The sequence below is a fragment of the Talpa europaea genome (assembly GCF_964194135.1).
Source record: "Talpa europaea genome assembly, chromosome: 6".
In the NCBI taxonomy this organism is placed as follows: Eukaryota; Metazoa; Chordata; class Mammalia; order Eulipotyphla; family Talpidae; genus Talpa; species Talpa europaea.
Genome location: NC_140072.1, coordinates 77,691,946 through 77,709,758, shown reverse-complemented (window position 1 = coordinate 77,709,758; position 17,813 = coordinate 77,691,946). Strand labels below are relative to the sequence as shown.

Here is a 17,813-nt window from a genome sequence, read left to right as displayed (position 1 = left end):
ATTCTAGCACATTGTGGATTGCTTAGTAAATGATGATAAGCTATCAATCATATTTAGGGTAGACAGCTGATTCACCTTGACAACTAAAGGAAGGAGAGTTTATGTTAGAGAAAAAAAGTTTCTTTCTGAGAAAAGCCAAAAATAAGAGAGAATTCAAACTCTGAACTTAAGTTTCCTGCATCTATTACAAAACCTCCCTTCAGGACCTATTGGTAATGCCTGTTCATATTCTGGCAAAGAGGGGCCTCCCTGGTGCTCCAAGGGGGTAAGTGTCAGCATTATGAAGCTATCCGCAGCCACTACTGCATTGGTTCTATCCCCAGCCAGGGAGATACCCACATGGTGCAGCAGACATCTCCTGTCTTGCCCGGTGCTCCCCTCAGCAGTGTATTTCAGTTGATCTGCTGGTTCTGCTCCCCACTTTGTCTCTGGTGAATCCTCTCACCCCACATACCTCTGGCATGTACCCCACTTCTTGTATGCATAAATAAATAAACCTTTAAAAATATTCTGCAAAGAGATTTGTGTTGCATCTGTTCTTTCAAGAAAATAACTCATGTGCTTGTAGCATTCAGAGTCCTTCTCATGTCATCTTAGAATGCCCACCTCACACCTGAGCCCTTGGGTCATTTAATATTATTTGACTTTCAGGCACAATTAAGGTTACTAAGTGAATCAACAACAATAATTTGCTTTTAACACTGAGTTTACAGTTATCTTCATTAGATTGTCTTAAATATGGATGGGTCACACCATTTGGTCTCAACAACTTTGTTTTTTTAGATGTAAATTTTGTTTTTAAATTAGGTGGATGCCAAAGCTTAAAACAACATACCACATCTTTGTTAGTGAAAATGTGTTGCTGGATGTTTTGGACAAGATCTTTTATCACAAGTAAAAACAAAACATAAATGGGGAAAAATTGAGAATCCTAGTTGCCAAACATTAGGAACCATACATAGGCTTAGACACAACAAGACAAGGACAGCATGGTCCTGTGGGTCTGTTGTTCTCTCCAATGAAACTTTTCACTAAAATTCACCACAACTTTGAGTCAGCTGCTAAATATCCAAACATTCACGGTCCTTGAGGAAATGTCTTATTGCCATATTTCATAATAGAGACAGTAGTGGGAGGTGACATGAGGTTGACAACAGGATAGACCTTCCAGCAAAGAAAACTCACAATGGAGTGTTTCTTCCCAGGAAAGTTAGTAAAGGAGAGAGGAGTAGAGGTGAATGCCAGACACTCCCCGAAAGAAACAAATAGTCCCTATAAGTAGTGCTATAGATGACACTAGCGATCTCCTTTCTATGAGATCTTAAGACTTTGTAAAATACTTTCATGCGAGCAATTTCATCAGCCATACTCTAAACATATTAGATGCATATTGTTGTGCCCATTGTCATGCTCTGGTCAGGTGTGTTCCTTTCCCATAGTCACATGGGTGTAATGTGATTGAATCAAGACTCATACTATGCAAATAATTTACTGTTTCCCTAAACACTTGTTGCCTACACAAAATTAATAACAACTTTCTTTATAAAATCATGTGAACAGAAAATGTATTGGAAATAAGTTTCACAAAGAGAAAGTCTTCTAAAACATTTAGTCCAAAACGTTTATCCTAAAGCTCAGGGAACAACCAATGGACCAACATGATCTACATAAAGCAAAACCACTAAGACTGGAACTCAGTTTACCGAAACTTGGTAATTTTCTCTTATGCCTACAAAATATTATTTTCCCTAAGTCCCCTCTTTGTACTTGATTGGAAATGAGAAGCAAAACACAGTCCATGGGCTCATAGACAACAGTGGTTCTTATGCTTCAGACCAGCCTTGGGACACCTTTAGCATGTTTCTGAGGCCATAGGTGGAACATAGAATTCTCAAAGACCCTCCCTGCTGCTTTCCTCCTGAAAGCCCCTGCTTTCTGGATGCCACTAATCCTGGGAATCCTGAAGTATTCTTGCCCAAATCCCAAGCCATCAGGCTAATAAATAGGAGGATGTCCCAACCAAGGGAGATGTGTTTGAAGAGGCTCTTTCTGTTGGTGATGGGAGACCAGTGTTTACAACCAAAATGAATTTACCATATAAGCCAGCATCCAGATGATAAACTCTATTCAGCTCTTTATTTTTAAACAAAGTATAAATAAACCTTTTAAGTGCAAACCAAAGTATCAGTTAGTGGTCTCTCAATTTCAGGTACCAGATAATACCATTAAAAGTGGTTTAAAACTTCAAATTTTAATATATCTAGTGCTATGCTGGTAAATGTTTAACAAATGACTCGCCAGAGGATTTAAAATTCCTTATTTATGGGCCTCCCCGGTGGCGCGGCGGTTGAGCACTGGGTTGCGAAGCTGCCCGCAACCTCTGAGGCGCTGGTTTGATCCCCGGCTGCTCCCTGGCCACTGAAGGAGGGTCCCACATGGTGCGCAGACCTCTCCTGCCGCCCGCTGCTCCCCTCAGCAGTGTACCTCGGTCCTTCTGCCTGCTCTGCTCCCCGCTCTGGCTCTGGTGAATTCTCTCACCCTCCCGCGCTTCTGACTGTACCCAGTGCTTGTGTAAATAAATAAATCTTTTAAAAAAATAAAAAAAATTCCTTATTTGTTGCATTTGCAATTTCCATAGTGTGTATTTTCCAGACATAGTTGACATCATCTACCCACGCAGAAATGGGAAAGGACACGCACAATCAGTTCTCACGGAGTTCTCACCAGGAGAACTGGTTCCAGCTTGTTGAATGGCAAGAAAACTCACAGTGAAGGGCCCTAAGGTTAACTTAGTGGTTGAACATATCCTCAAGGATCAAAATCTCTCTGCGTTCCTCTTCAACCACCCTTGGCATGTCAGCTAATAATCCAAGGTTTTACTCTCCATGGTTACTAGATGGCTGCACCCACCCTGAAAAAATGTTCTTGGGCACCTGCATTAGAAAGGCAGAAAGGGGGCCTCCCTGGTGGTGCTATCAAGCTATTTCCAGCCACTGCAGTTCAATCCCCATGCAGGATGGCAGCCCACAGGGCGCAGCAGACCTCTCCTGGCTTGCTCGCTGCTCCCTTCAGCAGTGTATTTCAGTAGATGCTCCTGTTTTGCTCCCCTCTCAGTCTCTGGTGAATCCTCTCATCCCCCGGCACCTCTGGCCTCCACCCCAGTTCTTGTATGCATAAATAAATCTTATTTTGAAAAAAGAAAGGTAGAAAGGGAAGTTTTCCCTTTCATTCTATCAGTATGGAAATGTTGTCCAGCATTGCCCAACCTACTCATTGGCCAATATTGAGTAAAGTACCAGATCCTAAGTGCAGAGGAGCCTGGAAAATGGTTTATTTAGATTTTTAGCTTCTGCGATGGGGTCAGGGGTCAACTTCACAGAAGAAACAAAGTTGAGGAAGGAGAAGGAGGGAAAGGCTTTCAGTTAGACAACAAACAAATCCTCCACAGCTCAGAATTTTCCCATTATGCGTAAACACAGTTTTTATCTGAAAATGAACTTTCAGAATACAACCCACACAGAAATATCACTTTGTGTCCTTGGCTGCATTTGGGAGGGGTTGCAGGGACTCATCTACTGCCTGCTTGATGAGACACCTTTAAAAATAAGAATGTGTTTCTATTAGTCACACAGTCACCCTCCTTTTTCCCTTTCTCTCATATTTGCTAATTTTATAAACCTAGGATTTTTGATAATGTTCTACAACTTTTAAATGGAGTCCTTATAATTTCTGATTTTAATTAGAAACTGGAAACGTCAGCTTTCTAGAGGGCAGTCGTGTGCTCAATAACTGGTTATCAGCATTATCAGTTAGATCTATTCCTAATTGCCTAATATCCACTAAGTTTGACCCTTCCAGGCTCATCAAGTAAAACAGCTACTTAGAGATTCTGCAGGATGAGAGCTGAACAAGCATGTGATTCTGTGGACAGAAATATAGACTAAACATCTGGAGACCCCACCTCTAGTTCTACCCCTGCCACCAATTAGCTGTGTGACATTGAGTGGGTCACTTAATCTTTGCAACCTTTGCTTCTTTATCTCTGAACAGAGAAAATTTTAGAAAATGGCATCTGAGTCCCTTCCAGATCAGAGAATTGTTCCAATTGTTAGAAATATCAAACTAAAGATATTGGCTCCTCAATTAACCCCTCTGGGTTTTGTTTTTTTATTCACAAGTTTCAATAATACAGTGCAGTACATTAGCATCTGCCCTTGAGATCAATCATGTAAAAACATGTTGAAAATGAAGCATGCACTAAGCAAAAACAAAAATATTTAATAAAACAAAAAGCCACAACCCTCCGTGGTGATGATGGGTAGATGCTATCATATATCTCCAAAGACAAAATCTGAGTTAGGCAAATAGTAATCAGGTAAAACAGAAAGAAATCAGACAGATCTAATCTTTCTAAACTTATTTCCAACAGATAATATGCTTCAGTATGAAAGAAATGGATCCAGAAAAGTTCAAAGAAAAAACAAGATATTATTTGTGCATATAAAACAATCAGTTCACATCAATCCCAACTGACAAATGACTTATTGTAAAGGCCTTGGAAAATAAGCAAAAGCTTGGAACTACAAATGATTTTTAATACAATAAACTCATAGGAGAGTTTGGAACTTGTGAACATAGATACCGGGTGGTAGAAATAAGAATAAAGTAGCTGGCCTGGAAATCAAGCTTTGTTGCCAGAGCAGTAGTAAAATGGAAAACATTGTAGGTAAATGCAACACAACCTCTTGATTTGTGACTAATGCCTGCTTTTCTAAACTGTATGGTCTCATAACCTAGTGAGCTGGGTTGATTCCAATGCAACCTCAAGATTCCCTTCTATGCCTGTCACTAAGCTAAGCCTATATTGCTAGCTCATTTTTTGCTCCATCTTCTGTCCTAGCACTATGTGATTATTTATGGCAGGGAATGCTTTCCTGCATGGTCTTTCTACACCAGCTGCAGAATAGGAAATAATTCCTCATGCGTCCCCCTACCTCCAACCAAGAGCACTGTAACTATTCACTCCTTCCCCTACATGAGATGCCCTGTTTCCTCCAATCCAGGCAATGCTATGCAGCTACATTCTACTGAAAAGAGCTTTCCTGAGGCTCAGAATAAGGAGAGGAATCTCTGTGGTTGTCAAGAGCACTGAGTATTCCTAAGTTGGTGATAACATTCACTGAAAATAACCATGGCCAAAAAAAGTAAGACTTGGTAATTGTAAACTGAGGTTTTCTTGTGGGCATTTTGCTAAGTCTAGCCATGTATAATTTCTCTGTTCTTCATCAGTATCTTGTAAGAAGAATGAAACATTCAAACAATAATCAAGAATGTATATATTGGGCCTCCTTGGAGGCGCAAGGGGTTAAGCACCACACTATGAAGCAATCTGCAGCCTCTGCAGCACAAGTTCGATCCTCCAGCCAGCCAGGGAGCAACCCCCATGGCGAAGCAGACCTCTCCTGTCTCGCCCGCCCACTGCTCCCTCAGCAGTGTGTTTCAGTCAGTCTGCCTGTTCTGTTCCCCACTTTGTCTCTGATGAATCCTCTTACACACACACCCCACATCTCTGGCCTGTACCCTAGCTCTTGTATGCATAAATAAATAAATCTTTTTTTTAAAAAAGAATGTATATATTAATCAGCTGAATGTCAGGATAGAGACAGACACTAAAATTTTGTTTCATTTTGTTTTTAATTTCAGTACTTCTTTCGAAAAACAGCCTTCAATGTACTGGCCCGCTTTTCCTGATTTGGTGTATAAATTACAGAAAGATAAATACAGTGTTCTTTGGTTTGGGGATATACCAGCTTGTTCAAATCTTTACTCCTTACCATCTCTATGCTTCATCTAGAGATGTAGAGACAACTGTATATAATTTGTATTATTCCTAGAATTTTCTTGGAATGCCTATTTGCATTAAATCTCTCCTATAAGATTGCTTTTCCAGAGAAGTGCTTAGGGAATTCAAGCTAATCAAGATTTTACTATGCAACGTGATCTCTCCCAAACTACACATAATGATACTTGACTTGAAGGGCAGGACTATACAGACCTTTATCTCCTTTTTCAATCCTCTTTAGTGGTGACTAAAATATTTCAGTACAATTTTTCTGTTCTGCTTTAGCACCAAATCAATATAGTTCAATTCTAGGGCCAGCTAGCTTTTTTAGCTTGTCTTCATGCTTCCGGAAACTCTCTTCCCTGATTTAGGATTGGTAAATAAAATTCAAGATGACATATGCCCTTGCTATCTAATTAAAATCACTGAGAGAAAACAGAATCTACTGGATATCTTATTTTAGTGTATGCTGAATACAAACAGCTTAGAAATGCTACCTACTCAGTGGAAACATTTACTTTACAATATAACTTCCTGTTTTTGACTGTACTATTTGTGCTGCTTTTGCAACTAAACACCTAAAATAACAAACTGATGAGTCAGAAGTTAAGGTTGAAACTGATGAGTCTGTGCATCATTTGTCCTTTCCCTCTTTTCCAGCCAGTGTTCTGCCCCAGTCACTCCCTGCTCCAGCCCCTGTTGCCTTAAGTCCCCCATTCATGCACCCCTTAGTCATCCTGGGAGAGCAGCAGCTCAATGGCTCCTGCTTCCTGTCTCTGCCACTCAGACTTCCCCACCCAGGATACTCTCTAGTTTTGTTCTGTTTCATTTTAAAACCACCTTGTTGGAAAAAAAATAAAAGATACATATATCCTATCCATCCAGCTCAATAAGAAATTCACATCTGTGTAACCATCACCATGTTCAGGGCCATAAACATGATTTTTAATATGTTGTGTACATTTACTCTATCCTCTTACCAAACTCTAACAACATAATATAGTATTGTTAGCTAGATTCTCCAAAACCTGTGGTACATACCCAGCACTTTGTAGGCTCTTATTTCCCCTTTCCTCCAGCTCCTGAAAATCATCATTCTGCTCTTTACTTCAATGAGTTTACTACCTTAAATTCCACATATAAATGAAATCATAGTCATTCAGGATTTGTATTCTGTGTTTTAATCCACTTAGCATGATAACCTCCAGTCTACATATGTTGGAAATGCCAGATTTCCCCCTTCTCTAAGACTGAATAATATTCCATCACACATATATACTGTATTTTCTTTATCCATTCATCTATTAATGGACATTTAGGTTATATCCATTTCTTAGCCTAATGTGATGAGTGCTATAATGACCATAGATGTACAGATATCTCCTTCAAGTTTTTTTTTGTCAAAACATTTTATTTCATCTGAATTTCATATAATACAAAAGTAATATACTGAACCTGTTGTTCAAATAAAAGGTTCTTCAGTTCTTCAAGTCAAACTTCCTCTAGAAGCAAATAAGAAACTTGGCATATTGTGTAGGGCAAATTAAGAAACTTTTCTTTTCCAAGAATAAATTATTTGGCCTTTTGATATTTCAATTTAAAAACTTAGTTTATGTTAACAAATTTAGTTGTTAGAAGGTATGTTACCCATATAAAAGAATACACAACAGAAGGTATTTTAACCCATCACTAAGAAAAAAACAACTGATTTAATTTTTTTCCTGAATTTTTTTAAGAAGATACTTCATTTGTAAATTCAAGTTTGGTTGGCCCTTTTTAGTCTTTTTGCTCAATATTTTGAACATTTCCATTTTCTTCTTTTTGTACAGCCTTTGAGCCTCTTCTCTCTCTTTTTTCTTTTCTCAAATTCTTGTTTCTTAGCAGCACGTTTAGCTTGTACCTGTTCATATTCTTCTTGTACTTTCTGAGTTGATGTTTTCTTTTTATTTTTCTTTGGAATAGTAATGAAGTTTACTTTTTCCTTACACTTTTCTTCAGGCTGAGGTTGGTCAGTGCTACAGTGCTCTTCAGACAAAGTCTGATCAAAGCTACACTGTTCTTCTGGCAGTGTTTGATTAATTTGTTCTGACCTAGACTGGTCAACTTTTCTTACTTGCTTCCTGAGTCTTTTTTCTTCTGCTAAATAGAGATGCTTCAAATGATCAGGGTATCAGTCTGTGAACTGGGATTCCTGTGCAGTTTGAGCTTTCTTTTCCCTCCATAGTAATTTCTTATAATTTTGCTGAATCTTCAATTTTCTTCGAAATGCAAAGCCTTGCCCCTCACAAATGCTCCCCACGAAGGCCTGCACATGGTTAGGTCGCCACGTCCTCTGTTTTACTTTTTTATTCCTGGACCCGATTGGAGAAACTTCTTCGCCATGCGTCCCAAAAGGCCCCGTCCTCCTCCACCGTGCGGCCGGCTTCACAGGCGCCATGACATACCTTTCCTTCAAGATCATAATTTCATTTTTTGTGCATAAACACCCAAAGTGGGATTAGATCATGCAATAGATCTATTTTTAATTTTTTGAGGAGCATCCATATTGTTTTCCAGTAGCCTTACCAATTTACATTCCCACCCAGAGAGTAGTAGATTCCCTTTTCTATACATCCTCTTCAACATTTGTTTTATTTTCTTAATTAAGAGCCACCTTAACAGGTGTGAGGTGACAACTCATTGTGGTTTTAATTTGTATTTATGACTAGTATTGTTGAATACATTTTAATATGTCTTATGGCCATCTGTATGTCTTCTTTGGAAAATTTATCAGACTCTTTGCCCATATTTCAAATCAACTAATTTGTTTTATTACTATTGAGTTGGAGTTCCTTACTTATTTTGGATACTAAGCCCTTATAAGATAAATACTTTGCAAATAGCATTTCATAGAATATGTTTTACCTGTTGTTTTATTTGCCATGCAGAATCCTTTTAGTGTGATATCCCATGTATTTATTTGTCCTTTTGTTGTCTGTGCTTTTGATGTAATACTAAAAAGAAATCATTATAAAGGCTGAAGTTAAGAAGTTTTCTTCCTATGATTTCTTCTAGGATTTTTTTGGATTCTAGTATTATGTGGCATTATGGTACTAAGTCTTTAATCCATTTTGTATTGGCTTTTATGTGTAGTGTATGACTAGAATACAGTTTCATTCTCTTACATGTTGATGTCCAATTTCTCCAAAAACATTTATTAAAGAGACTATGCTTTCCCCATTGTGTATTCTTGGTACTCTTGGCAAAGATTTGTTGATTGAATGCAAGTAAGTTTATATCCGGACTCTCTATTTTGTTCAATTGTTCTATATGTCAGTTTCATACTGTTTTAATCACTATAGCTTTGTGATATGGTTTAAAATCAGGAAATGTGATGCCTACAGTTTTGTTTTTATTTCTCTTGATTGCTTTGGCTATCCAAACTCCTTCACATTTCTCTATGAATTTTAGGATTTTTCCCTCAAGTACCATTGGATTTTGATAAAGATTATATTGAAACTATAGATCACTTTAAGTAGTAGATATTTTAATGATACTAATTATTCAAATACAATAATGAAGGTGTCTTTCCTTTTATTTGTGTCCTCTTCAATTTATTTTTATCAGCTTCTTACAGTTTCAGTGTATAAGTCCTTTACATTCTTGATTAAATATTTTAAGTATATTTATGTGATTATGAATAGAATTCTCATTTTTTGTATAGATTACTGTTAGTATATAAAAATGCAACTGATATTGATAAGTTGATTCTGAACCATGTAACTTTGCTGAATTCATATATTATATCTAACAGGTGTTTTTAGATCATGTCATCTGCAAACAAAGACAATTTTACTTCTTCCTATCCAATTTGGATGCCTTTTCTTTGTCTTCCCTATTTCCAAGAGCTAGTACTTCCTCAAACGTATTTGTAAGCCCTCTAAAATATTGATGCTCAAATGCTATGCTTGACTTTCATTCTGTTGTATTTGTTGCTCACATACTAATAGTGAATATTTTGTAAGTTACTATGTACAAAGTATTTTGTCTTCATTGTCTCTTTTAATCCCCATACTAGCTTAGAAAGCTATTGTATTTTGCCTAAAGAGTTAGAATTTGTGAGCTTATATTCAAATTCAAGGCTCTTATTTCAAAAGCCTCTATCATTAATCAAATCTTTCTATGTCCTGCTCATGAAGAGGAGCCCCCAGCTAATACACAAAGTGTGCAGTCACTCTCCAGACTTGACTAAGACCAGACACTATGGACAGATTTAGCTAGTGTTTAATTTCAGAAATGCATGAAAGTTGACTTTCAAATACACAAAACTTTCCCCTTGACTCTGTTTATGACATACTTTCTCAAGTACACTGATCCATAGCATTCCACAAGTTTTATTTCTTGGGTTAAAGTCTTCTTATATGGGTGCTTTGTTGGTGGGTGCAATGTGAGAACATACATTTATAGAGGTGTAAACTTATGCCCCTGAAACATGTGTAGTGTTGCAAATCAGCATTAGCTCAACAAATATATCTTAAAAAATTGCCAATAAAGAGAAAAAGTAAAATAAATGCTTCTCATTGCATGGAGAAATGAAATTTCCTCTCACAGTGTCACATTATTTGTTTTAAAGATTTATTTATGCATGTAAGAACTGGAGAGTAGGCCAGAGGTGTGGAGGCTGAGAGGTTTCACCAGAGACAGAGTGGGAGAAGAACAGGCAGATTTTACTGAAATACACTTCTGAGGGGAGCAGCAGGAGAGACAGGACAGGTCTGCTACACTACATGGGCTAGGTCCCTGGCTGGGGATCAAACTTAGGTTGCAGTGGCTCAAGATAGCTTGATAGTGCTGTCTTTAACACCTGCACCAGGGAGGCCCTCACATTATTACTTTAGACTTAAATCTATTTACTCCTTAAAATGAGGATATTAGATAATATCCTGAATAAGAGTTATAATGGGAGATTCAGGATAAAGAAAATATGAGGCCTCTGGTCAATAAGTAAAAGTAGGAACTACGGGAGAAATTATTCAGAAATGGGAAAACAAGGACTTTGTGTAAGGAGGATATGCTAAGAGACATATGCTATTGCACATTTTGGCTTTGCCCCAATTCTAAATTTGCATATTGCACTAAAAACCTGTAATATGTTAATTTAGGATATTCCCACTCAATTATTTCAATATGCAACAGAGATATAACTGAAGTGTCTTTGGTTCATAAAAATAACTACTTGTATATAGAATACAAAAGTTATTTCAAGCTGCATGTGTACAATATCTATCATATATATGCAGAAATTATGTAAATCATTGCCTCTTACAGATGTCCCTGTTGCTAGAGAATCAATTTTTTAATTACTTAAAAAATATTTAGGGATAAATGTAGGTAAATATCTGTCCTATTGATTCTTTAAGCTATAGAATCAGAATATTAGCCAGCAGTGGATCAGCATTGATAGTTATATGTCAGTAAAAGGGTGAAGAAGTTACCTGGTGTCTGCTAGGCTGCTCTCATAGCCTTCTACATTATCACCAGTGTAACCACAGAGTAATTAGAAACTATATTTGTAGTTATACATTCATTAATTTAGCCAATAAATATTTATCAATTATTATATATGAGATAGTGAAGATAGAGTAGTGAGAAGAACAAATGTAACACTTTCTCAAGGAGTCAATGTCCATTTGATCATCATTAGCCTATCAATGGAAGATTTTCTTCATGATAGTATGGTTTAGGAGTTACTGTACCGAAGGGACCCAGAAATACTAGAAATTATTCCTAAACTAATTATTCTTCTTGAGAAATGCTGGAGGAGAGGGTTGACTAGCAATGACCATTTGAGTAAGGTAAATTCTCTATTTTCATAAGCTAGAGTTATACTCCAATAACCAACATTGAGCCACAGTAGCCCAGACTGGACCACAGAGAATTCTTGTCTCCTGTTGACTGGTTAAAGCAGAGAGGTGAAAAGATAAGAATTGCTGAATCTCTGAAGCCAAGAAGATCTAATTCATCTTACTTTTACACAAGGTTCAAAACTGATTTTCAGATCATACAATGCTGGTGTCAAAGGAAAGAGAACAAGAGAGTTGAAAGCCTAGAACGGTTTCTGTATACCCTAAATCTCTAGATAAAGCATTCTTCTGCCTAGAGAGAAAGAAAAAAGAAGGGGAGAGGGAAGAAGCAGAAAGAAGTCTTGAACTAGAAGACAGCACTAAGATTTGTATACCCTTTCCCACCATGCCCACAATGGGTGCTGTCACACAGCGTAGGGTAAGACATGACTGCAGAGAAGAGAGCACCTTGTAGAGTAAGTATATAGATGGCCCTTACCCCAGTAAAAACATTGATAAACAACAAAAACACAAGGCAATATAGGATTTTTGGTATAAAATTTTCTAATCATCCAACCCAAATCTAGATAGCTGAAGTGATTTTCCCTCGGTCAGCAGCTCCTCAGTGACAAAGACCCAGAGGCACCACAGGGAACCCCTGCACCTAAATGCAGGAGGCAGAGGGCACTGTCCTCTACAGGTTGGTAATATGTAGCAATTTACACAAGTTTAGAACCATTGTTAGAACTGCCAGTTTCAGCAGGTTAAGCTGCATAAACACTACTCACTGAAAGGGCTAGAAAATTGGTCTGGGGCTACTATCAATTTGCTTGTTTCTCTCACAATACTATTTCCAGCATTTGACACTTCTGAACGTGTATAAGGATACCCTCAAGCATAGCACATTACAGAAATTTTGAGGGGCTTAACCTAAGAAAAGTTGTAGCAAAGTTCATAGCAGAAGAAAAAAATCATAGCTCAGTTATTAAAATTATAGTGACACCCTCAAACACAACCTTCACTTAATTCCCACACAGAACTGACTTAAATCTTGTAACACATTCTAACTCAAGACTGTAGAATACAGAATGGTCTTCTGCAGGACTGGGCACCTCTGCTCCCATCAACTAACTACTTGCTTGGAGTCAGTTTTATTTGTCCTTTCCTGTTAATACCTGTTACACCATTACCCTAATAAGTTAATATAATTTTAGTTTATACATGTGCAAAGAAAATGTAGTGTTTTATTATATAAAGCTAAGAAAATGCTTGAAAAATTGTTAAAAAATCACTAATGCGTTATTTATTATATATATTATATATTCACTGATATATATCACTATGTGTATATATAATTATGTACATATATTTGTATTACATATGTGTATTATATATAATATATATGCCAGACAACTATAAATGTTTTGGAAGCATTTGTCAAAATTGAATGAGATGTTGTGCTTAGATTGCTTCACAAATCTCTTTAAATTCTTGTTTCACTCTAATCTTGAAATTTTTGGCAGATGCATTAAGGATATATTTTATGCAAGAGAGACACAACATAAAGAGTTTCAATTAGTATATCTGTATTCAGAGAAAAGGTTTTGACCCTCTATCTAAAGATTGGCAAGTAACTATAATTTTATATGCCATAAATTAAAATAAAAACACTTAAGGTTCATATGCCTTACTATTTATAATTCTCCCTTCAAAAAGCTTTTTGAGTTAACCAACTGTTAAGACTGTTTTCAAATGGACTCAGCCATTACTTTAAAACTGTTAGTATTTATGAAATTCTAGTATAGAATTTTGAAATCATAGTTCAAAAAAATTCTCATGTTTGAAAAAAATTGATACAAATGAATCACTAATGTGTAATGTATATTTGATATATACATTATGTATTTACTGATATATATCAGAAAGATAAAGCAGGTGTTGCTAGCCAAGTATCTTGTTTGAGATCATGTTTCTATTTCTAGTTTGATTATGGATGTATTCACTGAGGCTGTATTCTAAACAGATGTGCAGAGGTTATAATAGCACAGACTTGGAAGTTAGACAAACTGGATTCCCAATGATTAACACTGATTAGACTCTGAGATCTTGGGAAAGTGATGTGCCCTTCTTTCCCTCCCCTGCCCACCTGTGCCCTTCTTGAAGTTCACTTACCTTTCCTATAACATGGGGTTACTAAGAAGAGAATGAGAAGTAAATAAAATGTGATATATGAGGAGGATTAGCACTTTAGACTCTGAATTCTAAGCTATTAAATTCCTGTGATGCCATTTACTATCTTGGTAAACTTGGGCAAGTTTCTTAAATTTTTGAGCTTCCATTTCCTCTTCTCATAATGAGAAAAACTGTACTATATCTTCCATAAGGTTTTGCAGAGTTAAACAAAGTAATGCATGTAAAGCACTTAGAATATTGCCTAGGACTTAGTGCTAGACAAATGATTATTATTACAATTTGAAAATATATCAGGCACCTACTAAGTGCGTACGGTGTTATATCATTAGTAGCTGCTGCTATTATTAGCATTATGATATCATTGCCTTATCTTTAAATTAAGGCAATATGTGGCAATTCAGAGCATGCTATGGAGGTTCCAGTTGCTTTGACTTGCTGCTTCCTTAGAGGGAAATGTTAAGGGTCTCACCAAACAGGGATTTAAGTCATTAACACTACTGAGGACAGTCCTATTTCATTATTTAAGACAAACAAGCTCAATGATAGCTAAGAAGTTTTTCTCTGGCTAAGTATACTGTGACAAAACCCATTATACCTCCAAACTAAATTGATAGTAAGGAGATTCAGATTTAAAGGCATGGTTTTGTGATAATTGAATGCTACATACACTGGGAAGTAATATCAAAGGATACACTAGGGTAGAGAGAACTTGCTCATACTTTTTTTTTTAAATTGGTAAATTGTTAGTATAAGATCAATTGGATAAGACAAATTTTTGTAATTTTCCACATATGCTCTCAAAAACTGTGATTTGTAGTTGGTGAATTGCCAAATTTTTTCTATTTCCTTTAGTTTCAAGCTTGCTCAGATTTGATTGAGATGTTGAAATGTTTTACTAAAATGGATTTATAAATTTCTCTTTATAAGACATCGGGTTTTTTTTTCCCCTCATATATTTTGAGTATCTGTTAGGTACATATCTAATTGTTTTATTCTTCTTGCTGAATTGAATCTCTTGTCATTATAAATGACTGTCTTCACCTCAAGGTTGATTTTTGCCTTAAAATATATGATATTTTGTCTTATAATTATACAGACAAACTTGTTTCCTTTGGACTGGTATTATCTTTTTTTTTTCTTTATCAGATAGGAATTTATTTGTCACATTATTAGATGTTCATAATAAGAAGAATAATAGTAGTATTGTACTACCTTAATTAAATGTCAGAATCTCCCCAAATTCTAAGTAGTTGGATTTATTTATTTTTTTTCTCTCCCCCTGCCCTGCCGCCACCATCTTGCACCCTCTGCTTTGACTTTATTTATTTATTTATTTATTTTTACAATTGCAATCCCCCCATTCTGACCCCAATCCCTCCCCTCCCGCACCCCACCCCCCAAAAAGTGTCTCTGGTTCATAGTTTTTCTTGATTCATCTCTTTCCATTATTTCACTTTCAACTAAATTTTGATGTATACTTTTACATAGACTATTTTCCCAAAAAATGAATGCATTAGTCTACTTTAAATAGCAAAGTGTAAATTTCTTTTCAAACCAATCAAATGGATAAATTTAGTACAATTACATGTTTCACAATTCACAAAATATTCACATGTTTTTCTATCCTCTTAGCTTATATTTTAACTTGCCCTACTTTTTTCATGCACCTCATATTTTTTCTTATCTTTATTAAGGTAAAATTCATACAAAAATTTTTTCACAATTTCAACTAAAGTTATAGTCTAATATTTTATCTATCTTCACAATGTTGGGCAACCATTCGCACTGCAGAATGTTTGTATCAGACCAAAAGAAAGCCCATACCCAATATTAGTAGCCTCTACTCACAGCCTCCCATCCCTAGCTCATAGTAACCATTAACTTGGCAAACCAAAGAGACTACTTTCTGTGCCTATGGATTGGCCCATTCTGGATAACCAATAGAAATGCAATCATATGATTTGTGGTCTATTGTGTCTGCCTTCTTTCATTTTGATTAAACAGAAAACCAAGATGGCAAAAGAGGATATTCTTTGCTTCACTCCAGAGAGGATCATCTAATAGATAACCAGAAGGACATTACATCCAGAGACTCCTACAATTTGGTGCAAAACTGGAACACCCTTTGGACATTGGAAAGCAATACAGTCTAAACAGCAAAGAGCTGATGAGAGTAGAGTCATGCTTCATCTAATAAGATGTAAGTGGAGAGAAGTACTTGGAACCTGTGAGCTAGAGCAGAGGTCACAACAGCACTGCTAGCTCAGCTAGGAGTCCTAGGAAGATGAGAGCTGAACAGTGTGGATGCATACACCCTTAGCTGAAGGGAAACATGGAGGGGTTGAAGTGCTCCCATTGGCCTGACCGTGTATCCTGTTTAAAAATAAAATGTGTGCTGGATTGAACTCCTTCTCACCCATCCTCAGGACTGGTGAATTGCACTGACAGTACAGAGACTGCAGAACTCAGGTTTAGAACCCAAGAGAGGAGGGATATCAACATGTTGCAAACACTAGCCAGCCCTCCAAAACCCCAGCATCTGCACCAGCACATGGACCATACCAAGATCCTCTCCCATGTTATGACTTAGCACGTGAAAAAAATAGGTCTTAATATCTATGGAAACCTGCAGAAACCAAAAAACTAAAATCAAAACAACAGCGCCACCTTCTGGTACAGTAAAGTAGTTCAACTCTATAAGTTGCTGCTAGAGATAAGAAAATGTAAAGCAGCAAAACGGGCAAAGAAATAACACAAAACAGGCATCCCTGGTAGCGCAGCGGTTGAGTGCTGGGTTGCGAAGCTGCCCGCAACCTCTGCAGTGCCAGTTCGATCCCTGGCCTCCAAGCACCGGTTCGATCCCTGGCCTCCAGGCGAGGATCCCACATGGCATGCAAACCTCTCCTGCTGTGCCCGCTGCTCCCTTCAGCAGTGTACTTTGTCATTCTGCCTGTTCTGCTCTCTGCTCTGGCTCTGGTGAATTCTCTCACTCTCCTGCGCTTCTGACTGTACCCCAGTGCTTGCATAAATAAATAAATAAATAAATAAATAAATAAATCTTAAAAAAAAAAAAGAAATAACACAAAACACTTGAAGGGGATATGGCAACACAAGGAGAGAATAAACCATTAGACTCCAACCATAAAGACATGGTAGATTTCATCTCCCTATCAAATAGAGCTCAAAATTGTCATTATAAAGAAAATCAGAGATGAAAGTAAATACGGAAAAGCAAGTCAAAGAAATACAAGAAAATTCAGAACAAATGAATGACCTGAAAAATAAAACAAATAAACAGAAAGTAGAAATGAAGCTTCAGGATGTAAAAACCTTGATAACAGAAATTTTAAAAATTCTAGATAAAGCTACAGAAGCAAAATAGATCAACTGAGGTTCAGTCAGTGATCTTGAAGACAGTAATGCATAAAAGATCCAGGGGGAAGAAGAGAAATTCAAAGAAAATAAAAATCAAGAAATACTTTGAGACCTATCCAATTCCATCAGAAAAGGTAACATGCAGATAATGGTAATCCCTGAAGGGAGTAAAAAGCTTTTTCAAAGAAATACTAGATGAAAACTTCCTATAATTGGGGTAATAATTAAATGTACAAGTCCATGAATTTAAAATTACAGCTGGTTACCGAGTGGCATGTGATCTACACCAAAGCATGTGGTAGTAAAAATACTAATAATTCACTATGAAGAAAGAATATGGAAGTCAGATAGAGAAAATAAAGGCTCTCCCATCATGCTTTCATCAGATTTTTCAACAGATACACTGAAATACATTCAAAGAGAGAATGTGATGACATATTCAAAATATTCAAAGACAAAAAATGCCAGCCAAGAATACTATATCCTGAAAAATTTTTCAAATATGAGAAATAAAGCCCTTCCCAGACAAACAAAAGCTGAAAGTTTGCCAACACTAGATCTCCCAGAAAAGTTGAAAGGAA

The 17,813-nt window shown here is 36.8% G+C and overlaps 1 protein-coding gene across 1 annotated transcript; it reads right to left on the bottom strand.

Moving 5' to 3' along the window:
• Positions 1-7,551: 7,551 nt before the first annotated feature.
• LOC311172129 (thyroid transcription factor 1-associated protein 26-like) lies at positions 7,552-8,279 on the bottom strand (the record flags this gene model as incomplete). Its single annotated transcript, XM_084235304.1, is given in 3 exon segments — positions 7,552-7,694; positions 7,697-8,012; positions 8,016-8,279. Coding segments are annotated over 3 exon segments (723 nt in total).
• Positions 8,280-17,813: the final 9,534 nt, after the last annotated feature.